Source organism: Ranitomeya imitator, chromosome 4, assembly GCF_032444005.1.
Source record: "Ranitomeya imitator isolate aRanImi1 chromosome 4, aRanImi1.pri, whole genome shotgun sequence".
NCBI classification, from domain to species: domain Eukaryota; kingdom Metazoa; phylum Chordata; class Amphibia; order Anura; family Dendrobatidae; genus Ranitomeya; species Ranitomeya imitator.
Window position 1 is genome coordinate 718,870,048 of NC_091285.1, and position 21,927 is coordinate 718,891,974.

Here is a 21,927-nt window from a genome sequence, read left to right on the forward strand (position 1 = left end):
TGGTGCAGTCACTGTGTACATACATTACATTACTGATCCTGAGTTACCTCCTGTATTATACTGCAGAGCTGCACTCACTATTCTGCTGGTGCAGTCACTGTGTACATACATTACATTACTGATCCTGAGTTATATCCTGTATTATACCCCAGAGCTGCACTCACTATTCTGCTGGTGCAGTCACTATGTGCATACATTACATTACTGATCCTGAGTTACATCCTGTATTATACCCCAGAGCTGCACTCACTATTCTGCTGGTGCAGTCACTGTGTACATACATTACATTACTGATCCTGAGTTACCTCCTGTATTATACCCCAGAGCTGCACTCACTATTCTGCTGGTGCAGTCACTGTGTACATACATTACATTACTGATCCTGAGTTACATCCTGTATTATACTCCAGAGCTGCACTCACTATTCTGCTGGTGCAGTCACTGTGTACATACATTACATTACTGATCCTGAGTTACCTCCTGTATTATACTCCAGAGCTCCACTCACTATTCTGCTGGTGTAGTCACTGTGTACATACATTACATTACTGATCCTGAGTTACATCCTGTATTATACTCCAGAGCTGCACTCACTATTCTGCTGGTGCAGTCACTGTGTACATACATTACATTACTGATCCTGAGTTACATCCTGTATTATACTCCAGAGCTGCACTCACTATTCTGCTGGTGCAGTCACTGTGTACATACATTACATTACTGATCCTGAGTTACATCCTGTATTATACTCCAGAGCTGCACTCACTATTCTGCTGGTGCAGTCACTGTGTACATACATTACATTACTGATCCTGAGTTACATCCTGTATTATACTCCAGAGCTGCACTCACTATTCTGCTGGTGCAGTCACTGTGTACATACATTACTGATCCTGAGTTACATCCTGTATTATACCCCAGAGCTGCACTCACTATTCTGCTGGTGCAGTCACTGTGTACATACATTACATTACTGATCCTGAGTTACATTCTCTATTATACTCCAGAGCTGCACTCACTATTCTGCTGGTGCAGTCACTGTGTACATACATTACATTACTGATCCTGAGTTACATCCTGTATTATACTCCAGTGCTGCACTCACTATTCTGCTGGTGCAGTCACTGTGTACATCCATTACATTACTGATCCTGAGTTACCTCCTGTATTATACTCCAGAGCTGCACTCACTATTCTGCTGGTGCAGTCACTGTGTACATACATTACATTACTGATCCTGAGTTACATCCAGTATTATACCCCAGAGCTGCACTCGCTATTCTGCTGGTGCAGTCACTGTGTACATACATTACATTACTGATCCTGAGTTACCTCCTGTATTATACTCCAGAGCTGCGCTCACTATTCTGCTGGTGCAGTCGCTGTGTACATACATTACATTACTGATCCTGAGTTACATCCTGTATTATACCCCAGGGCTGCACTCACTATTCTGCTGGTGCAGTCACTGTGTACATACATTACATTACTGATCCTGAGTTACATCCTGTATTATACTCCAGAGCTGCACTCACTATTCTGCTGGTGCAGTCACTGTGTACATACATTACATTACTGATCCTGAGTTACATCCTGTATTATACTCCAGAGCTGCACTCACTATTCTGCTGGTGCAGTCACTGTGTACATACATTACATTACTGATCCTGAGTTACATCCTGTATTATACTCCAGAGCTGCGCTCACTATTCTGCTGGTGCAGTCACTGTACATACATTACATTACTGATCCTGAGTTATATCCCGTGTTATACCCCAGAGCTGCACTCACTATTCTGCTGGTGCAGTCACTGTACATACATTACATTACTGATCCTGAGTTACCTCCTGTATTATACCCCAGAGCTGCACTCACTATTCTGCTGGTGCAGTCACTATGTACATACATTACATTACTGATCCTGAGTTACATTCTGTATTATACCCCAGAGCTGCACTCACTATTCTGCTGGTGCAGTCACTGTGTACATACATTACATTACTGATCCTGAGTTACCTCCTGTATTATACTCCAGAGCTGCACTCACTATTCTGCTGGTGTAGTCGCTGTCTACATACATTACATTACTGATCCTGAGTTACCTCCTGTATTATACCTCAGAGCTGCACTCACTATTCTGCTGGTGCAGTCACTGTGTACATACATTACATTACTGATCCTGAGTTACATCCTGTATTATACCCCAGAGCTGCACTCACTATTCTGCTGGTGCAGTCACTGTGTACATACATTACATTACTGATCCTGAGTTACCTCCTGTATTATACTCCAGAGCTGCAGTCACTATTCTGCTGGTGCAGTCACTGTGTACATACATTACTGATCCTGAGTTACATCCTGTATTATCCTCCAGAGCTGCACTCACTATTCTGCTGGTGCAGTCACTGTGTACATACATTACATTACAGATCCTGAGTTACATCCTGTATTATACCCCAGAGCTGCACTCACTATTCTGCTGGTGCAGTCACTGTGTACATACATTACATTACTGATCCTGAGTTACCTCCTGTATTATACCTCAGAGCTGCACTCACTATTCTGCTGGTGCAGTCACTGTGTACATACATTACTGATCCTGAGTTACATCCTGTATTATACTCCAGAGCTGCACTCACTATTCTGCTGGTGCAGTCACTGTGTACATACATTACATTACTGATCCTGAGTTACATCCTGTATTATACTCCAGAGCTGCGCTCACTATTCTGCTGGTGCAGTCACTGTACATACATTACATTACTGATCCTGAGTTATATCCCGTGTTATACCCCAGAGCTGCACTCACTATTCTGCTGGTGCAGTCACTGTACATACATTACATTACTGATCCTGAGTTACCTCCTGTATTATACTCCAGAGCTGCACTCACTATTCTGCTGGTGCAGTCACTATGTACATACATTACATTACTGATCCTGAGTTACATTCTGTATTATACCCCAGAGCTGCACTCACTATTCTGCTGGTGCAGTCACTGTGTACATACATTACATTACTGATCCTGAGTTACCTCCTGTATTATACCTCAGAGCTGCACTCACTATTCTGCTGGTGCAGTCACTGTGTACATACATTACATTACTGATCCTGAGTTACATCCTGTATTATACCCCAGAGCTGCACTCACTATTCTGCTGGTGCAGTCACTGTGTACATACATTACATTACTGATCCTGAGTTACCTCCTGTATTATACTCCAGAGCTGCAGTCACTATTCTGCTGGTGCAGTCACTGTGTACATACATTACAGATCCTGAGTTACATCCTGTATTATACCCCAGAGCTGCACTCACTATTCTGCTGGTGCAGTCACTGTGTACATACATTACTGATCCTGAGTTACATCCTGTATTATACTCCAGAGCTGCACTCACTATTCTGCTGGTGCAGTCGCTGTGTACTTACATTACATTACTGATCCTGAGTTACCTCCTGTATTATACCTCAGAGCTGCACTCACTATTCTGCTGGTGCAGTCACTGTGTACATACATTACATTACTGATCCTGAGTTACATCCTGTATTATACCCCAGAGCTGCACTCACTATTCTGCTGGTGCAGTCACTGTGTACATACATTACATTACTGATCCTGAGTTACCTCCTGTATTATACCTCAGAGCTGCACTCACTATTCTGCTGGTGCAGTCACTGTGTACATACATTACATTACTGATCCTGAGTTACATCCTGTATTATACCCCAGAGCTGCACTCACTATTCTGCTGGTGCAGTCACTGTGTACATACATTACATTACTGATCCTGAGTTACCTCCTGTATTATACTCCAGAGCTGCAGTCACTATTCTGCTGGTGCAGTCACTGTGTACATACATTACAGATCCTGAGTTACATCCTGTATTATACCCCAGAGCTGCACTCACTATTCTGCTGGTGCAGTCACTGTGTACATACATTACTGATCCTGAGTTACATCCTGTATTATACTCCAGAGCTGCACTCACTATTCTGCTGGTGCAGTCGCTGTGTACATACATTACATTACTGATCCTGAGTTACCTCCTGTATTATACCTCAGAGCTGCACTCACTATTCTGCTGGTGCAGTCACTGTGTACATACATTACATTACTGATCCTGAGTTACATCCTGTATTATACCCCAGAGCTGCACTCACTATTCTGCTGGTGCAGTCACTGTGTACATACATTACATTACTGATCCTGAGTTACATTCTGTATTATACTCCAGAGCTGCACTCACTATTCTGCTGGTGCAGTCACTCTGTACATACATTACATTACTGATCCTGAGTTACCTCCTGTATTATACTCCAGAGCTGCACTCACTATTCTGCTGGTGCAGTCACTGTGTACATACATTACATTACTGATCCTGAGTTACATCCTGTATTATACTCCAGAGCTGCACTCACTATTCTGCTGGTGCAGTCACTGTGTACATACATTACATTACTGATCCTGAGTTACATCCTGTATTATACTCCAGAGCTGCACTCACTATTCTGCTGGTGCAGTCACTGTGTACATACATTACATTACTGATCCTGAGTTACATTCTGTATTATACTCCAGAGCTGCACTCACTATTCTGCTGGTGCAGTCACTGTGTACATACATTACATTACTGATCCTGAGTTACCTCCTGTATTATACTCCAGAGCTGCACTCACTATTCTGCTGGTGCAGTCGCTGTGTACATACATTACATTACTGATCCTGAGTTACCTCCTGTATTATACACCAGAGCTGCACTCACTATTCTGCTGGTGCAGTCGCTGTCTACATACTTTACATTACTGATCCTGAGTTACATCCTGTATTATACTCCAGAGCTGCACTCACTATTCTGCTGCTGCAGTCACTGTTTACATACATTACATTACTGATCCTGAGTTACATCCTGTATTATACTCCAGAGCTGCACTCACTATTCTGCTGGTGCAGTCACTGTGTACATACATTACATTACTGATCCTGAGTTACATCCTGTATTATACTCCAGAGCTGCACTCACTATTCTGCTGGTGCAGTCACTGTTTACATACATTACATTACTGATCCTGAGTTACATCCTGTATTATACTCCAGAGCTGCACTCACTATTCTGCTGGTGCAGTCACTGTTTACATACATTACATTACTGATCCTGAGTTACATCCTGTATTATACCCCAGAGCTGCACTCACTATTCTGCTGGTGCAGTCACTGTGTACATACATTACTGATCCTGAGTTACATCCTGTATTATACTCCAGAGCTGCACTCACTATTCTGCTGGTGTAGTCACTGTGTACATACATTACATTACTGATCCTGAGTTACCTCCTGTATTATACCTCAGAGCTGCACTCACTATTCTGCTGGTGCAGTCACTGTGTACATACATTACATTACTGATCCTGAGTTACATCCTGTATTATACCCCAGAGCTGCACTCACTATTCTGCTGGTGCAGTCACTGTGTACATACATTACATTACTGATCCTGAGTTACATTCTGTATTATACTCCAGAGCTGCACTCACTATTCTGCTGGTGCAGTCACTCTGTACATACATTACATTACTGATCCTGAGTTACCTCCTGTATTATACTCCAGAGCTGCACTCACTATTCTGCTGGTGCAGTCACTGTGTACATACATTACATTACTGATCCTGAGTTACATCCTGTATTATACTCCAGAGCTGCACTCACTATTCTGCTGGTGCAGTCACTGTGTACATACATTACATTACTGATCCTGAGTTACATTCTGTATTATACTCCAGAGCTGCACTCACTATTCTGCTGGTGCAGTCACTCTGTACATACATTACATTACTGATCCTGAGTTACCTCCTGTATTATACTCCAGAGCTGCACTCACTATTCTGCTGGTGCAGTCACTGTGTACATACATTACATTACTGATCCTGAGTTACATCCTGTATTATACTCCAGAGCTGCACTCACTATTCTGCTGGTGCAGTCACTGTGTACATACATTACATTACTGATCCTGAGTTACCTCCTGTATTATACTCCAGAGCTGCACTCACTATTCTGCTGGTGCAGTCACTGTGTACATACATTACATTACTGATCCTGAGTTACCTCCTGTATTATACTCCAGAGCTGCACTCACTATTCTGCTGGTGCAGTCGCTGTCTACATACTTTACATTACTGATCCTGAGTTACATCCTGTATTATACTCCAGAGCTGCACTCACTATTCTGCTGGTGCAGTCACTGTTTACATACATTACATTACTGATCCTGAGTTACATCCTGTATTATACTCCAGAGCTGCACTCACTATTCTGCTGGTGCAGTCACTGTGTACATACATTACATTACTGATCCTGAGTTACATCCTGTATTATACTCCAGAGCTGCACTCACTATTCTGCTGGTGCAGTCACTGTGTACATACATTACATTACTGATCCTGAGTTACATCCTGTATTATACTGCAGAGCTGCACTCACTATTCTGCTGGTGCAGTCACTGTGTACATACATTACATTACTGATCCTGAGTTACCTCCTGTATTATACTCCAGAGCTGCACTCACTATTCTGCTGGTGCAGTCACTGTGTACATACATTACATTACTGATCCTGAGTTACCTCCTGTATTATACACCAGAGCTGCACTCACTATTCTGCTGGTGCAGTCGCTGTCTACATACTTTACATTACTGATCCTGAGTTACATCCTGTATTATACTCCAGAGCTGCACTCACTATTCTGCTGGTGCAGTCACTGTTTACATACATTACATTACTGATCCTGAGTTACATCCTGTATTATACTCCAGAGCTGCACTCACTATTCTGCTGGTGCAGTCACTGTGTACATACATTACATTACTGATCCTGAGTTACATCCTGTATTATACTCCAGAGCTGCACTCACTATTCTGCTGGTGCAGTCACTGTGTACATACATTACATTACTGATCCTGAGTTACATCCTGTATTATACTCCAGAGCTGCACTCACTATTCTGCTGGTGCAGTCACTGTGTACATACATTACATTACTGATCCTGAGTTACCTCCTGTATTATACTCCAGAGCTGCACTCACTATTCTGCTGGTGCAGTCACTGTGTACATACATTACATTACTGATCCTGAGTTACCTCCTGTATTATACTCCAGAGCTGCACTCACTATTCTGCTGGTGCAGTCACTGTTTACATACATTACATTACTGATCCTGAGTTACATCCTGTATTATACTCCAGAGCTGCACTCACTATTCTGCTGGTGCAGTCACTGTGTACATACATTACATTACTGATCCTGAGTTACATCCTGTATTATACTCCAGAGCTGCACTCACTATTCTGCTGGTGCAGTCACTGTGTACATACATTACATTACTGATCCTGAGTTACATCCTGTATTATACTCCAGAGCTGCACTCACTATTCTGCTGGTGCAGTCACTGTGTACATACATTACATTACTGATCCTGAGTTACCTCCTGTATTATACTCCAGAGCTGCACTCACTATTCTGCTGGTGCAGTCACTGTGTACATACATTACATTACTGTTCCTGAGTTACATCCTGTATTATACCCCAGAGCTGCACTCACTATTCTGCTGGTGCAGTCACTGTGTACATACATTACATTACTGATCCTGAGTTACCTCCTGTATTATACTCCAGAGCTGCACTCACTATTCTGCTGGTGCAGTCACTGTGTACATACATTACATTACTGATCCTGAGTTACCTCCTGTATTATACACCAGAGCTGCACTCACTATTCTGCTGGTGCAGTCGCTGTCTACATACTTTACATTACTGATCCTGAGTTACATCCTGTATTATACTCCAGAGCTGCACTCACTATTCTGCTGGTGCAGTCACTGTTTACATACATTACATTACTGATCCTGAGTTACGTCCTGTATTATACTCCAGAGCTGCACTCACTATTCTGCTGGTGCAGTCACTGTGTACATACATTACATTACTGATCCTGAGTTACATCCTGTATTATACTCCAGAGCTGCACTCACTATTCTGCTGGTGCAGTCGCTGTCTACATACATTACATTACTGATCCTGAGTTACATCCTGTATTATACTCCAGAGCTGCACTCACTATTCTGCTGGTGCAGTCGCTGTCTACATACATTACATTACTGATCCTGAGTTACATCCTGTATTATACTCCAGAGCTGCACTCACTATTCTGCTGGTGCAGTCGCTGTCTACATACTTTACATTACTGATCCTGAGTTACATCCTGTATTATACTCCAGAGCTGCACTCACTATTCTGCTGGTGCAGTCACTGTTTACATACATTACATTACTGATCCTGAGTTACGTCCTGTATTATACTCCAGAGCTGCACTCACTATTCTGCTGGTGCAGTCACTGTGTACATACATTACATTACTGATCCTGAGTTACATCCTGTATTATACTCCAGAGCTGCACTCACTATTCTGCTGGTGCAGTCGCTGTCTACATACATTACATTACTGATCCTGAGTTACATCCTGTATTATACTCCAGAGCTGCACTCACTATTCTGCTGGTGCAGTCACTGTTTACATACATTACATTACTGATCCTGAGTTACATCCTGTATTATACTCCAGAGCTGCACTCACTATTCTGCTGGTGCAGTCGCTGTCTACATACATTACATTACTGATCCTGAGTTACATCCTGTATTATACTCCAGAGCTGCACTCACTATTCTGCTGGTGCAGTCGCTGTCTACATACATTACATTACTGATCCTGAGTTACATCCTGTATTATACTCCAGAGCTGCACTCACTATTCTGCTGGTGCAGTCGCTGTCTACATACATTACATTACTGATCCTGAGTTACATCCTGTATTATACTCCAGAGCTGCACTCACTATTCTGCTGGTGCAGTCACTGTTTACATACATTACATTACTGATCCTGAGTTACATCCTGTATTATACCCCAGAGCTGCACTCACTATTCTGCTGGTGCAGTCACTGTCTACATACATTACATTACTGATCCTGAGTTACATCCTGTATTATACTCCAGAGCTGCACTCACTATTCTGCTGGTGCAGTCGCTGTCTACATATAGTACTGACCCTGCAGTGGTGCGGAGGGGAGGGCAGGAGGGTGGATAATTAGGGGCCGCGCTGTGAACTTTGAGGCTTCATAGAAATGTCATTTTTATCTGGAGCAGTGTAAATACTTGCAGAATGTTTACAGTTATCAGTAACCATGGGAACGACTGACTGACACTGTAGTTGCAAAATGTGTAAACCATAAGTTGTCAGATTTTTGGCCCCTTTGTGCTTAGTGACTCCTGCAGAGCTGCATTTTGTGTTCTGCCGCTTCAGTGCTGATCTCTCCCAGCCGGTTTTGTTTGGTGTCTGTGCAGCACATAGGAAATCTGCTGCAGAATTTTCTGCACTAAGGTTGTGTTCACACATTGCGGGTTTTTCGCGTTTTTTTCCGATAAAAACGCTATAAAACCGCAAAAAAACCGCATACAATAAGCATCCCATCATTTAGAATGAATTCCGGATGTTTTGTGCACATGATGCGTTTTTTTCCGCAAAAAAAACGCATACCGCACAAAATCCGGACATGCTCTATCTTTTTGCGTTTTTTTTTGCGGATTTCCCACTCCAAAATGCATTGGGAAGTGTCCGGAAAAAACCGCAGCAAAAACGCACGCGGTTTTCTTGCGGATTTCATGCAGAAAATGTCCGGAATTCTCAGGAATTTTCTGCATGAATTCCTGAACGTGTGCACATAGCCTAAATCTGCATCTCCTGGCAGAATCCGCATGTGCGGTTTTTGTTGCAGTTTTTGTGCAGATTTTACCACTGCAGATCTTTATCATGGAGCGGTGCAGAAACGCAGCAGAACTGCACAAAAGAAGCGACGTGCACTTCTTTGAAATCTGCAGCGTTTCTGCGCAGATTTTTCTGCACCATGTGCACAGCTTTTTTTCTTTTCACATTGATTTACATTGTACTGTGAATCACAGTGCAGTTCTGCAGCAGAAAAATCTGCTGCAGAACTGCACTAATTCTGCACTAAATCTGCATCGTGTGCACATACCTACGCTGTGTGCACACATTGCAGATTTTGATGCGTTTCTGCAGTGTTTTTGGATGCTCAGAATTGCATGAAATCTGCAGTATAGCACAGTAACAAAATTGGAGCATGCTTAGTTTAATAAAACGGATCAGGCTGCCAGATCCGCCTTTTTCTGGATCCGGCACCTTCCTGCTCCCATAGGCTTCCATTCTAGCAAACAGCCGGAAGCGCCGGAGACAAAAAACGTCGCAGTAGACTTTTTTTTCAGACGCCGGAATCGAATCTTCGCCGGATCCGGAAAAAAAAACCGAAAGAAACGCTGGGCCATCCGGCGCTAATACAAGTCAATGGGGGAAAAAAATCGGCTCCGGTTTGTATTTTTTCCGGTTCCGGTTTTTCTCCAAAGAACCGGATTTAGCCTGAAACAAAAATCCTGATGTGTGAAAGTAGCCTAAGGAAAAACCACACTTCAAAAAACGCATGACAGTCCGCACAAATTCCCAAGTAAGGCTGTGTGCACACGTTGCGGTTTTTTCACAGTTTTTCCCGATAAAAACGCTATAAAACTGCAAAAAAACTGCATACAATAAGCATCCCATCATTTAGAATGAATTCCGCATGTTTTGTGCACATGATCCGTTTTTTTCTGCGAAAAAAACGCATCGCGGCAAAAAACGCAGCATGTTCATTAATTTTCCGTTTTTTTTGTGGATTTCCCACTCCAAAATGCATTGGGAAGTGTCCGGAAAAAAACGCAGCAAAAACGCATGCGGTTTTCTTGCGGATTTCTTGCAGAAAATGTCCGGAATTCTCAGGAATTTTCTGCAAGAAATCCTGAACGTGTGCACATAGCCTAATCCGCAAGAAATCCGCATCAATTCCGCAAGAGATCCGCATCAATTCCGCAAGAGATCCGCATCAATTCCGCAAGAGATCCGCATCAATTCCACAAGAGATCCACATCAATTCCGCAAGAGATCCGCATCAATTCCGCAAGAGATCCGCATCAATTCCGCAAGAGATCCGCATCAATTCCGCAAGAGATCCGCATCAATTCCGCAAGAGATCCGCATCAATTCCGCAAGAGATCCGCATCAATTCCGCAAGAGATCCGCATCAATTCCGCAGGAGATCCGCATTAATTCCGCAGGAGATCCGCATTAATTCCGCAGGAGATCGGCATTAATTCCGCAGGAGATCCGCATTAATTCCGCAGGAGATCGGCATTAATTCCGCAGGAGATCGGCATTAATTCCGCAGGAGATCCGCATTAATTCCGCAAGAGATCCGCATCAATTCCGCAAGAGATCCGCATCAATTCCGCAAGAGATCCGCATCAATTCCGCAAGAGATCCGCATCAATTCCGCAAGAGATCCGCATCAATTCCGCAAGAGATCCGCATCAATTCCGCAAGAGATCCGCATCAATTCCGCAAGAGATCCGCATCAATTCCGCAAGAGATCCGCATCAATTCCGCAAGAGATCGGCATTAATTCCGCAGGAGATCGGCATTAATTCCGCAGGAGATCGGCATTAATTCCGCAGGAGATCGGCATTAATTCCGCAGGAGATCGGCATTAATTCCGCAGGAGATCGGCATTAATTCCGCAGGAGATCGGCATTAATTCCGCAGGAGATCGGCATTAATTCCGCAGGAGATCGGCATTAATTCCGCAGGAGATCGACATTAATTCCGCAGGAGATCGGCATTAATTCCGCAGGAGATCGGCATTAATTCCGCAGGAGATCGGCATTAATTCCGCAGGAGATCGGCATTAATTCCGCAGGAGATCGGCATTAATTCCGCAGGAGATCGGCATTAATTCCGCAGGAGATCGGCATTAATTCCGCAGGAGATCGGCATTAATTCCGCAGGAGATCGGCATTAATTCCGCAGGAGATCGGCATTAATTCCGCAGGAGATCGGCATTAATTCCGCAGGAGATCGGCATTAATTCCGCAGGAGATCGGCATTAATTCCGCAGGAGATCGGCATTAATTCCGCAGGAGATCGGCATTAATTCCGCAGGAGATCGGCATTAATTCCGCAGGAGATCGGCATTAATTCCGCAGGAGATCGGCATTAATTCCGCAGGAGATCGGCATTAATTCCGCAGGAGATCGGCATTAATTCCGCAGGAGATCGGCATTAATTCCGCAGGAGATCGGCATTAATTCCGCAGGAGATCGGCATTAATTCCGCAGGAGATCGGCATTAATTCCGCAGGAGATCGGCATTAATTCCGCAGGAGATCGGCATTAATTCCGCAGGAGATCGGCATCAATTCCGCAGGAGATCGGCATCAATTCCGCAGGAGATCGGCATCAATTCCGCAGGAGATCGGCATTAATTCCGCAGGAGATCGGCATTAATTCCGCAGGAGATCGGCATTAATTCCGCAGGAGATCGGCATTAATTCCGCAGGAGATCGGCATTAATTCCGCAGGAGATCGGCATTAATTCCGCAGGAGATCTGCATTAATTCCGCAGGAGATCCGCATTAATTCCGCAGGAGATCGGCATTAATTCCGCAGGAGATCTGTCAGCATTTTTTCCAGCGTTTCGTGCAGAGATGCAGAATGTGTGAGCATAATTCCGCAGGCCTGTCCGTGACATGTGCTCACAGCCTACGTGCGGTTTTTGTGCAGTGTCATCTTTGCCCCCGATGCGGCATCACTTGGAGGTTTCTGGATTCGGTCTCTTCCTCAGCTTGCTGACGGTTTCCTCTGTCTTTGGTTGATGTGTCGGTGCGCACACACTGGGTTCTCTGATGATTTTTTCCTGCAGAGTTGTCAGTGAGAGTTGATCCTCCCAGTTGTCATTGTGCGTTTTCCACGTGGCGGTTTCCACCATTATTGAGGCCCATCCTGAGTCTAGTGCACATGTTTTGGGGGTCTCCGTTCTGTGACTTGTTTGCTGTGTGAGTGGGCAGGTTCTTGGTGCTCCCAGCCCATCATGCAGTGCGCTGTGCTCTGAGCCAATCACATCTCCCAACCTCTGCCCCTCCCCCCGTGTATCCAGAATTGCTGTGCTCTAATGGTAAACGTTTCCTCATCAGGTCCGATCGGCAGATTCATCCCATGAACAGAGATCGTTGACGGAGCATTCCACACACAGGTATGTACAGTTGGGCGGAGCCTACTACTAGCCCACCTTATGTAAATGTGCATCTTATGGTGTCCAGGGGGCGGAGCCTACTACTAGCCCACATTATGAAAATGCATCTTATGGTGTCCAGGGGGCGGAGCCTACTGCTAGCCCACCTTATGTAAATGTGCATCTTATGGTGTCCAGGGGGCGGGGCCTACTACTAGCCCACATTATGTAAATGTGCATCTTATGGTGTCCAGGGGGCGGAGCCTACTACTAGCCCACCTTATGTAAATGTGCATCTCATGGTGTCTGGGGGCGGAGCCTACTACTAGCCCACCTTATGTAAATGCATTTCATGGTGTCTGGGGGCGGAGCCTACTACTAGCCAACCTTATGTAAATGTGCATCTTATGGTGTCTGGGGGCGGAGCCTACTACTAGCCCACCTTATGTAAATATATCTTATGGTGTCTGGGGGGCGGAGCCTACTACTAGCCCACCTTATGTAAAAGTGAATCTTATGGTGTCTGGGGGGCGGAGCCTACTACTAGCCCACTTTATGTAAATGTATATCTTATGGTGTCTGGGGGCGGAGCCTACTACTATCCCACCTTATGTAAATATATCTTATGGTGTCTGGGGGGCGGAGCCTACTACTAGCCCACCTTATGTAAAAGTGAATCTTATGGTGTCTGGGGGGCGGAGCCTACTACTAGCCCACTTTATGTAAATGTATATCTTATGGTGTCTGGGGACGGAGCCTACTACTATCCCACCTTATGTAAATATATCTTATGGTGTCTGGGGGGCGGAGCCTACTACTAGCCCACCTTATGTAAAAGTGAATCTTATGGTGTCTGGGGGGCGGAGCCTACTACTAGCCCACTTTATGTAAATGTATATCTTATGGTGTCTGGGGGCGGAGCCTACTACTATCCCACCTTATGTAAATATATCTTATGGTGTCTGGGGGGCGGAGCCTACTACTAGCCCACCTTATGTAAAAGTGAATCTTATGGTGTCTGGGGGGCGGAGCCTAATACTAGCCCACTTTATGTAAATGTATATCTTATGGTGTCTGGGGACGGAGCCTACTACTATCCCACCTTATGTAAATGTACATCATATGCAGTCTGGGGGCGGAGCCTGATATCCCACCTGGTGTTCACACTCACCCCTGGTGGGCGGCGTTTTATATTAACCCTCTGATGTGCGGGCTCATCCTTTGTGTCTGGTGGGCGTTGCCTAATATTAGCCCATGTGTCCTCTCCTGAGTCAGGTGGGCGGAGCTGTGTGGCAGGCACATACGGGCCCACGTGGTGGAGGGCGTCCTTCTCCCAGTACGTTACCAGCTTCCTCCCGCCATCTTGCTCTGAGCATGTGCAGTGTATACCGCTGCCAATAATCAGTGCCATGCTGGATTAACAGACTTGGGTCCCGACTGTCTGCAGCGCCTCACTGGTGGTCAGCGCTGTATCGCTGGCGGACGCTTCCACCGCCCCTTACAGCAGCTTTGTGTTCAGTCATCCAGTAATCTGACAGCGGGTTCCAGATCAGCAGTGAGATGTGACGAGACCCCCTATTACAGCACTGGCGGGGTCTGCGGCTTCAGTCCAGGTTATTGTCAGTGAATGAGAACTTCCTGTGTACGTCGGTTCACTCTGCGCCTTCTTGTCCCTCCAGGTACCTATTCTTCACATCATGGCTGCTGAAACACTAAACTTCGGGCCGGAATGGTGAGTGCTGATGTCCTGCAGTAAGGGTGGTCAGTGAGGATGCCCCCTGTGTATAATGGTCAGTGAGGAGGCCCCCTGTGTATAATGGTCAGTGAGGATGCCCCCTGTGTATAGTGGTCAGTGAGGATGCCCCCTGTGTATAATGGTCAGTGAGGAGGCCCCCTGTGTATAATGGTCAGTGAGGATCCCCCTGTGTATAATGGTCAGTGAGGATGCCCCATGTGTATAGTGGTCAGTGAGGAGGCCCCCTGTGTATAATGGTCAGTGAGGATGCCCCCTGTGTATAATGGTCAGTGAGGATCCCCCTGTGTATAATGGTCAGTGAGGATGCCCCCTGTGTATAGTGGTCAGTGAGGATCCCCCTGTGTATAATGGTCAGTGAGGATCCCCCTGTGTATAATGGTAGGTGAGGATGCCCCCTGTGTATAATGGTCAGTGAGGAGGCCCCCTGTGTATAATGGTCAGTGAGGATGCCCCCTGTGTATAATGGTCAGTGAGGAGGCCCCATGTGTATAATGGTCAGTGAGGATGCCCCCTGTGTATAATGGTCAGTGAGGATGCCCCCTGTGTATAATGGTCAGTGAGGATGCCCCCTGTGTATAATGGTCAGTGAGGATGCCCCCTGTGTATAATGGTCAGTGAGGAGGCCCCCTGTGTATAATGGTCAGTGAGGATCCCCCTGTGTATAATGGTCAGTGAGGATGCCCCATGTGTATAGTGGTCAGTGAGGAGGCCCCCTGTGTATAATGGTCAGTGAGGATGCCCCCTGTGTATAATGGTCAGTGAGGATCCCCCTGTGTATAATGGTAGGTGAGGATGCCCCCTGTGTATAATGGTCAATGAGGAGGCCCCCTGTGTATAATGGTCAGTGAGGAGGCCCCCTGTGTATAATGGTCAGTGAGGATGCCCCCTGTGTATAATGGTCAGTGAGGATCCCCCTGTGTATAATGGTCAATGAGGAGGCCCCCTGTGTATAATGGTCAGTGAGGATGCCCCCTGTCTATAATGGTCAGTGAGGATGCCCCCTGTGTATAATGGTCAGTGAGGATGCCCCCTGTGTATAATGGTCTGTGAGGATGCCCCCTGTGTATAATGGTCAGTGAGGATGCCCCCTGTGTATAGTGGTCAGTGAGGATGCCCCCTGTGTATAGTGGTCAGTGAGGATCCCCCCTGTGTATAGTGGTCAGTGAGGATGCCCCCTGTGTATAGTGGTCAGTGAGGATCCCCCCTGTGTATAGTGGTCAGTGAGGATGCCCCCTGTGTATAGTGGTCAGTGAGGATGCCCCCTGTGTATAGTGGTCAGTGAGGATGCCCCCTGTGTATAGTGGTCAGTGAGGATGCCCCCTGTGTATAGTGGTCAGTGAGGATGCCCCCTGTGTATAGTGGTCAGTGAGGATGCCCCCTGTGTATAGTGGTCAGTGAGGATGCCCCCTGTGTATAGTGGTCAGTGAGGATGCCCCCTGTGTATAGTGGTCAGTGAGGATGCCCCCTGTGTATAGTGGTCAGTGAGGATGCCCCCTGTGTATAGTGGTCAGTGAGGATGCCCCCTGTGTATAGTGGTCAGTGAGGATGCCCCCTGTGTATAGTGGTAGGTGAGGATGTCCCCTGTGTATAATGGTCAGTGAGGATGCCCCCTGTGTATAATGGTCAGTGAGGATGCCCCCTGTGTATAGTGGTCAGTGAGGATGCCCCCTGTGTATAATGGTCAGTGAGGAGGCCCCCTGTGTATAATGGTCAGTGAGGAGGCCCCCTGTGTATAATGGTCAGTGAGGATGTCCCCTGTGTATAATGGTAGGTGAGGATGTCCCCTGTGTATAATGGTCAGTGAGGATGCCCCCTGTGTATAATGGTCAGTGAGGATGCCTCCTGTGTATAATGGTCAGTGAGGAGGCCCCCTGTGTATAATGGTCAGTGAGGATGTCCCCTGTGTATAATGGTCAGTGAGGATGCCCCCTGTGTATAGTGGTCAGTGAGGATGCCCCCTGTGTATAATGGTCAGTGAGGATGCCCCCTGTGTATAATGGTCAGTGAGGAGGCCCCCTGTGTATAATGGTCAGTGAGGATGTCCCCTGTGTATAATGGTCAGTGAGGAGGCCCCCTGTGTATAATGGTCCGTGAGGATGCCCCCTGTGTATAATGGTCATTGAGGATGCCCCCTGTGTATAATGGTCAGTGAGGATGCCCCCTGTGTATAATGGTCAGTGAGGATGCCTCCTGTGTATAATGGTCAGTGAGGAGGCCCCCTGTGTATTATGGTCGGTGAGGAGGCCCAATGTGTATAATGGTCAGTGAGGATGCCCCCTGTGTATAATGGTCAGTGAGGAGGCCCCCTGTGTATAATGCAGGGCTGTGGAGTCGGTAAAGGTACCGTCACACTTAGCGACGCTGCAGCGATACCGACAACGATCCGGATCGCTGCAGCGTTGCTGTTTGGTCGCTGGAGAGCTGTCACACAGACAGCTCTCCAGCGACCAACGATCAGGGGAAAGACTTCGGCATCGTTGAAACTGTCTTCAACGATGCCGAAGTCCCCGGGTAACCAGGGTAAACATCGGGTTACTAAGCGCAGGGCCGCGCTTAGTAACCCGATGTTTACCCTGGTTACCATCGTTAAAGTAAAAAAAACAAACGCTACATACTTACCTACCGCTGTCTGTCCCCGGCGCTGTGCTTCTCTGCTCTGGCTGTGAGCACAACGGCCGGAAAGCAGAGCGGTGACGTCACCGCTGTGCTCTGCTTTCCGGCTGCCCGCCGCTCACAGCCAGAGCAGAGAAGCCCAGCGCCGGGGACAGACAGCGGTAGGTAAGTATGTAGCGTTTGTTTTTTTTACTTTAACGATGGTAACCAGGGTAAACATCGGGTTACGAAGCGCGGCCCTGCGCTTAGTAACCCGATGTTTACCCTGGTTACCAGCGAAGACATCGCTGAATCGGCGTCACACACGCCGATTCAGCGGTCAGCGGGACCTCAACGATCAAAAAATGGCCCAGGCCATTCCGACACGACCATCGATCTCACAGCAGGGGCCTGATCGCTGCTACATGTCACACATAGCGAGATCGCTGTTGCGTCACAAAACTTGTGACTCAGCAGCGATCTCGCTAGCGATCTCGCTATGTGTGACGGGGCCTTAAGACAAACCTCCTAATCTGACTCCACAGCTCCAACTCTTATATGGCTCATGTTTAAGCGATAAATTTCCTGTAGTAAAATAGTAACATCAGGCCTTTATCATTATTATGATACAATAATCAAGCCATTTAGATAGGACATGAAATATATTTATTGGAATGCAGCTTTAGGACAAAAAACTTTTGCATATTTACAATTTATTATACACTCTGCAGTTAGTAGAAAGAAACTTCTGGGCGGCAGTGTTGTAAATGTCTTTTTAGATTGGAAGCTCTTGAAGGAGCATTTTTATCACTGCCTGAGTATGCACTGATTTTGGGATCACAGCATTTGTTTTCATCTTGGTCACTTACACTACAGTTCCAAAGTTTAGGGTCACCCAGACAATTTTGTGTTTTCCATGAAAACCCATGCTTTTATTAATCAAATGAGTTGCCAAATGAAAGTAAATCTAGTCCAAACATTGACAAGGTTCGAAAAAAAGATTTATAATAATCTCCTTCAAACTTTGCTTTCGTCACAGAATGCTCCTTTGCAGCAATTCCAGCATTGCAGACCTTTGGCATTCTAGCAGTTAGTTTGCTGAGGTAATCTGGAGAAATTTCCCTCCATGCTTCCAGAAGCCCTCCCACAAGTTGGTTTGGCTGATGGGCAATTTTTTGCACCATACGGTCAAGCTGCTCCCACAACAGCTCAATGGGGCTGAGATCTGGTGACTACGCTGGCAGCTCCATTACAGATAGAATACCAGCTGCCAGCTTCTTCCCTAAATAGTTCTGGCATAATTTGGAGGTGACTTTGGGTCATTGTCCTGTGGTAGGATGAAATTGGCTCCAATCAAGCGCTGTCCACAGGGTATGGCATGGCACTGTAAAATGGAGTGATAGCCTTCCTTATCCAAAATCCCTTTTACCTTGTACAAATCTCCCACTTTACCAGCACCAAAGCAACCCCAGACCATCACATTACCTCCACCATGCTTGACAGATGGCTTCACACTATTCCAGCATCTTTTCAGTTGTTCTGCATCTCACAAATGTTCTTCTGTGTGATCCAAACACCTCACACCTGTATTCGTCTGGCCATAACACTTTTTTCCAATCTTCCTCTGTCCAATGTCTGTGTTGTTTTGCCCATATTAATCTTCTCCTTTTATTAGCCAGTCTCAGATATGGCTTTTTCTTGGCCACTCTGCCCTGAAGGCCAGCATCCCGGAGTCACCTCTTCACTGTAGACGTTGACACTGGTGTTTTGCGTGTACTATTTAATGAAGCTGCCAGTTGAGGACCTGTGAGGCGTCTATTTCTCACTACAGACTCTATTGTACTTGTCTTGTTGTTCCGTTGTGCAGCGCGGCCTCCCACTTCTCTCCTCTGAAGGGAGTAGTACACACCGTTGTAGGAAATCTTCAGTTTCTTGGCAATTTCTCGCATGCAATAGTCTTCATTTCTAAGAACAAGAATAGACTGTCGAGTTTCACATGAAAGTTCTTTTTTTTTTCTGGCCACTTTGAGAGTTTAATGGAACCAACAAATATAATGCTCCAGATTCTCAACTAGCTCAAGGGAAGGTCAGGTTTATAGGTTCTCTAATCAGCCAAACTGTTTTCAGATGTGCTGACATACTTACACAAGGGTTTTCAAGGGTATTCTAACCATCCATTAGCCTTCTTACACAGTTAGTAAACACAAAGTACCATAAGAACACTAGAATGATGGTTGAAATGGGCCTCTATACACCTATGAAGATATTGCATTACAAACCAGACGTTTGCAGCTAGAAAAGTCATTTACCTCATTAACAATGTAGAGAGTGTATTTCTGAATTATTTAATGTTAGTGTCATGGATCCCTTACTCTGTGGTGTCACTAATTCGCCACGTGCCCGCTCTCCCACATTTGACTTGGGGTTGTGCCTGCAAGGGTTAATCTATCTCCCCACTCTCCGTCCAGCATTCAACCTCTGTCCTATGTTGTAATGGGAGCATAAATCACACACCGACCCAGGCCACACAGCAGCTCATACACGCTGCCACCACTCACCGAACACACGGGCGATGAGTCCCGGAAATATTAATACTAATAATGTCTATCACTCATAAGGCTCGCACACCTTAGGCTATGGATTCTTTAGAACATTCAAGGTTCAACTTGTTTAAGTTTTATACTTTAATAATAAAAGGGTCAGTGCTTACAGTACACAAAGATATAAAAATGTGATAATCAAGACATACAACTTATGCAAAACAGTATAAAAATAAAAAGGAGAAACTTACAGAAATCATCTAACTGGTAGTTGCTTTCTGCTCCCTGAGGGTAGGACGAATGTAGATTGGATCACATCAGCTTCTCAGGCCGCCCCCATTATGTGAACACAATTCTCTGTGTACAGCCTTAATTTGTAGCTTGGTCTGGAGGTCAGGTTTCTAGACCGGCCCCTCAGGTTAATATCATACTTGCTGGCTGTTTGATTGGGCCACGGCCGCGCTACTAATGAATATATTATTTTTCTCTTGAGACACCCTGTGTAAAGGTTCTCACGGATAGATACCCTCAGGCCACAATTAACAGCTCCCCTGCAAGACCCAGGAGGTGCCAAATGTTACCTTTCTTCTTGGCCCTAGCTAGACCTCCTGGTGAGATTTGGAGACAGTCTACTTGTCCCAGGGAAGTACCTATTAACACACAGGATGCCCCCTGTGTATAATGGTCGGTCAGTGAGGATGCCCCCTGTGTATAATGGTCGGTCAGTGAGGATGCCCCCTGTGTATAATGGTCGGTCAGTGAGGATGCCCCCTGTGTATAATGGTCGGTCAGTGAGGATGCCCCCTGTGTATAATGGTCGGTCAGTGAGGATGCCCCGTGTGTATAATGGTCGGTCAGTGAGGATGCCCCCTGTATATAATAGTCGGTCAGTGAGGATGCCCCCTGTGTATAATGGTCGGTCAGTGAGGATGCCCCCTGTGTATAATGGTCAGTCAGTGAGGATGCCCCGTGTGAATAATGGTCGGTCAGTGAGGATGCCCCCTGTGTATAATAGTCGGTCAGTGAGGATGCCCCCTGTGTATAATGGTCAGTCAGTGAGGATGCCCCGTGTGAATAATGGTCGGTCAGTGAGGATGCCCCCTGTGTATAATGGTCGGTCAGTGAGGATGCCCCCTGTGTATAATGGTCAGTCAGTGAGGATGCCCCCTGTGTATAATGGTCGGTCAGTGAGGATGCCCCCTGTGTATAATGGTCAGTCAGTGAGGATGCCCCGTGTGAATAATGGTCGGTCAGTGAGGATGCCCCGTGTGTATAATGGTCAGTCAGTGAGGATGCCCCCTGTGTATAATGGTCGGTCAGTGAGGATGCCCCGTGTGTATAATGGTCAGTCAGTGAGGATGCCCCCTGTGTACAATGGCCGGTCAGTGAGGATTCCTCTTTTACAGGGTCTTTCACTAGATCTATGTATTTGTAGTGTAAGTGTGTTGATAACACTACAGCCGACTTTTTGGGATCCAGCTCTGCTCCTCTTCTCAATGACAACACCGACTCTCGGGGGGGCATTCTGCGGAGTCTCGGAGTGGGGGGCGCTCTGCGGATTCTTGGGGGGCTTTCTGCGGAGCCGGAGGGGGGGTGTTTCTCTGCGAATTCTCCGGGGGCGCTCTGCGGAGTCTCAGGGCGGGGCGCTCTGCGGAGTCTCGGGGCGGGGGGGGGGGGGGTTTGTGTTTTCTCTGCGGATTCTCGGGGGGGGCGCCCTGCGGAGTCTCTGGGGGGGGTGGGGGGGTGTTGCTCTGCGGAGTCTCGGTGGGGGGCGCTCTGCAGTGTCTTGGGGGGGCGCTCTGCGGAGTCTCGGGGGGGAGTTTTCTCTGCGGACTCTTGGGGTGCGCTCTGCGCCTCCGTCACTGCTGAATGGCGCT

The 21,927-nt window shown here is 46.5% G+C and overlaps 1 protein-coding gene across 3 annotated transcripts in view; it reads left to right on the top strand.

Moving 5' to 3' along the window:
- GIGYF1 (GRB10 interacting GYF protein 1) overlaps positions 1 to 21,927 on the top strand; it is a 53,693-nt gene that overhangs the window by 12,301 nt on the left and 19,465 nt on the right. For 2 of the 3 annotated variants that reach the window (XM_069767546.1, XM_069767549.1), the window contains exons 2-3: positions 13,125 to 13,183; positions 14,842 to 14,894. In XM_069767546.1, the coding sequence (XP_069623647.1) occupies positions 14,860 to 14,894 (35 nt within the window). In that variant the 5' untranslated portion in view covers positions 13,125 to 13,183; positions 14,842 to 14,859. The remainder of the gene's footprint in view (positions 1 to 13,124; positions 13,184 to 14,841; positions 14,895 to 21,927) is intronic. The other variant, XM_069767547.1, reaches the window with a different exon arrangement.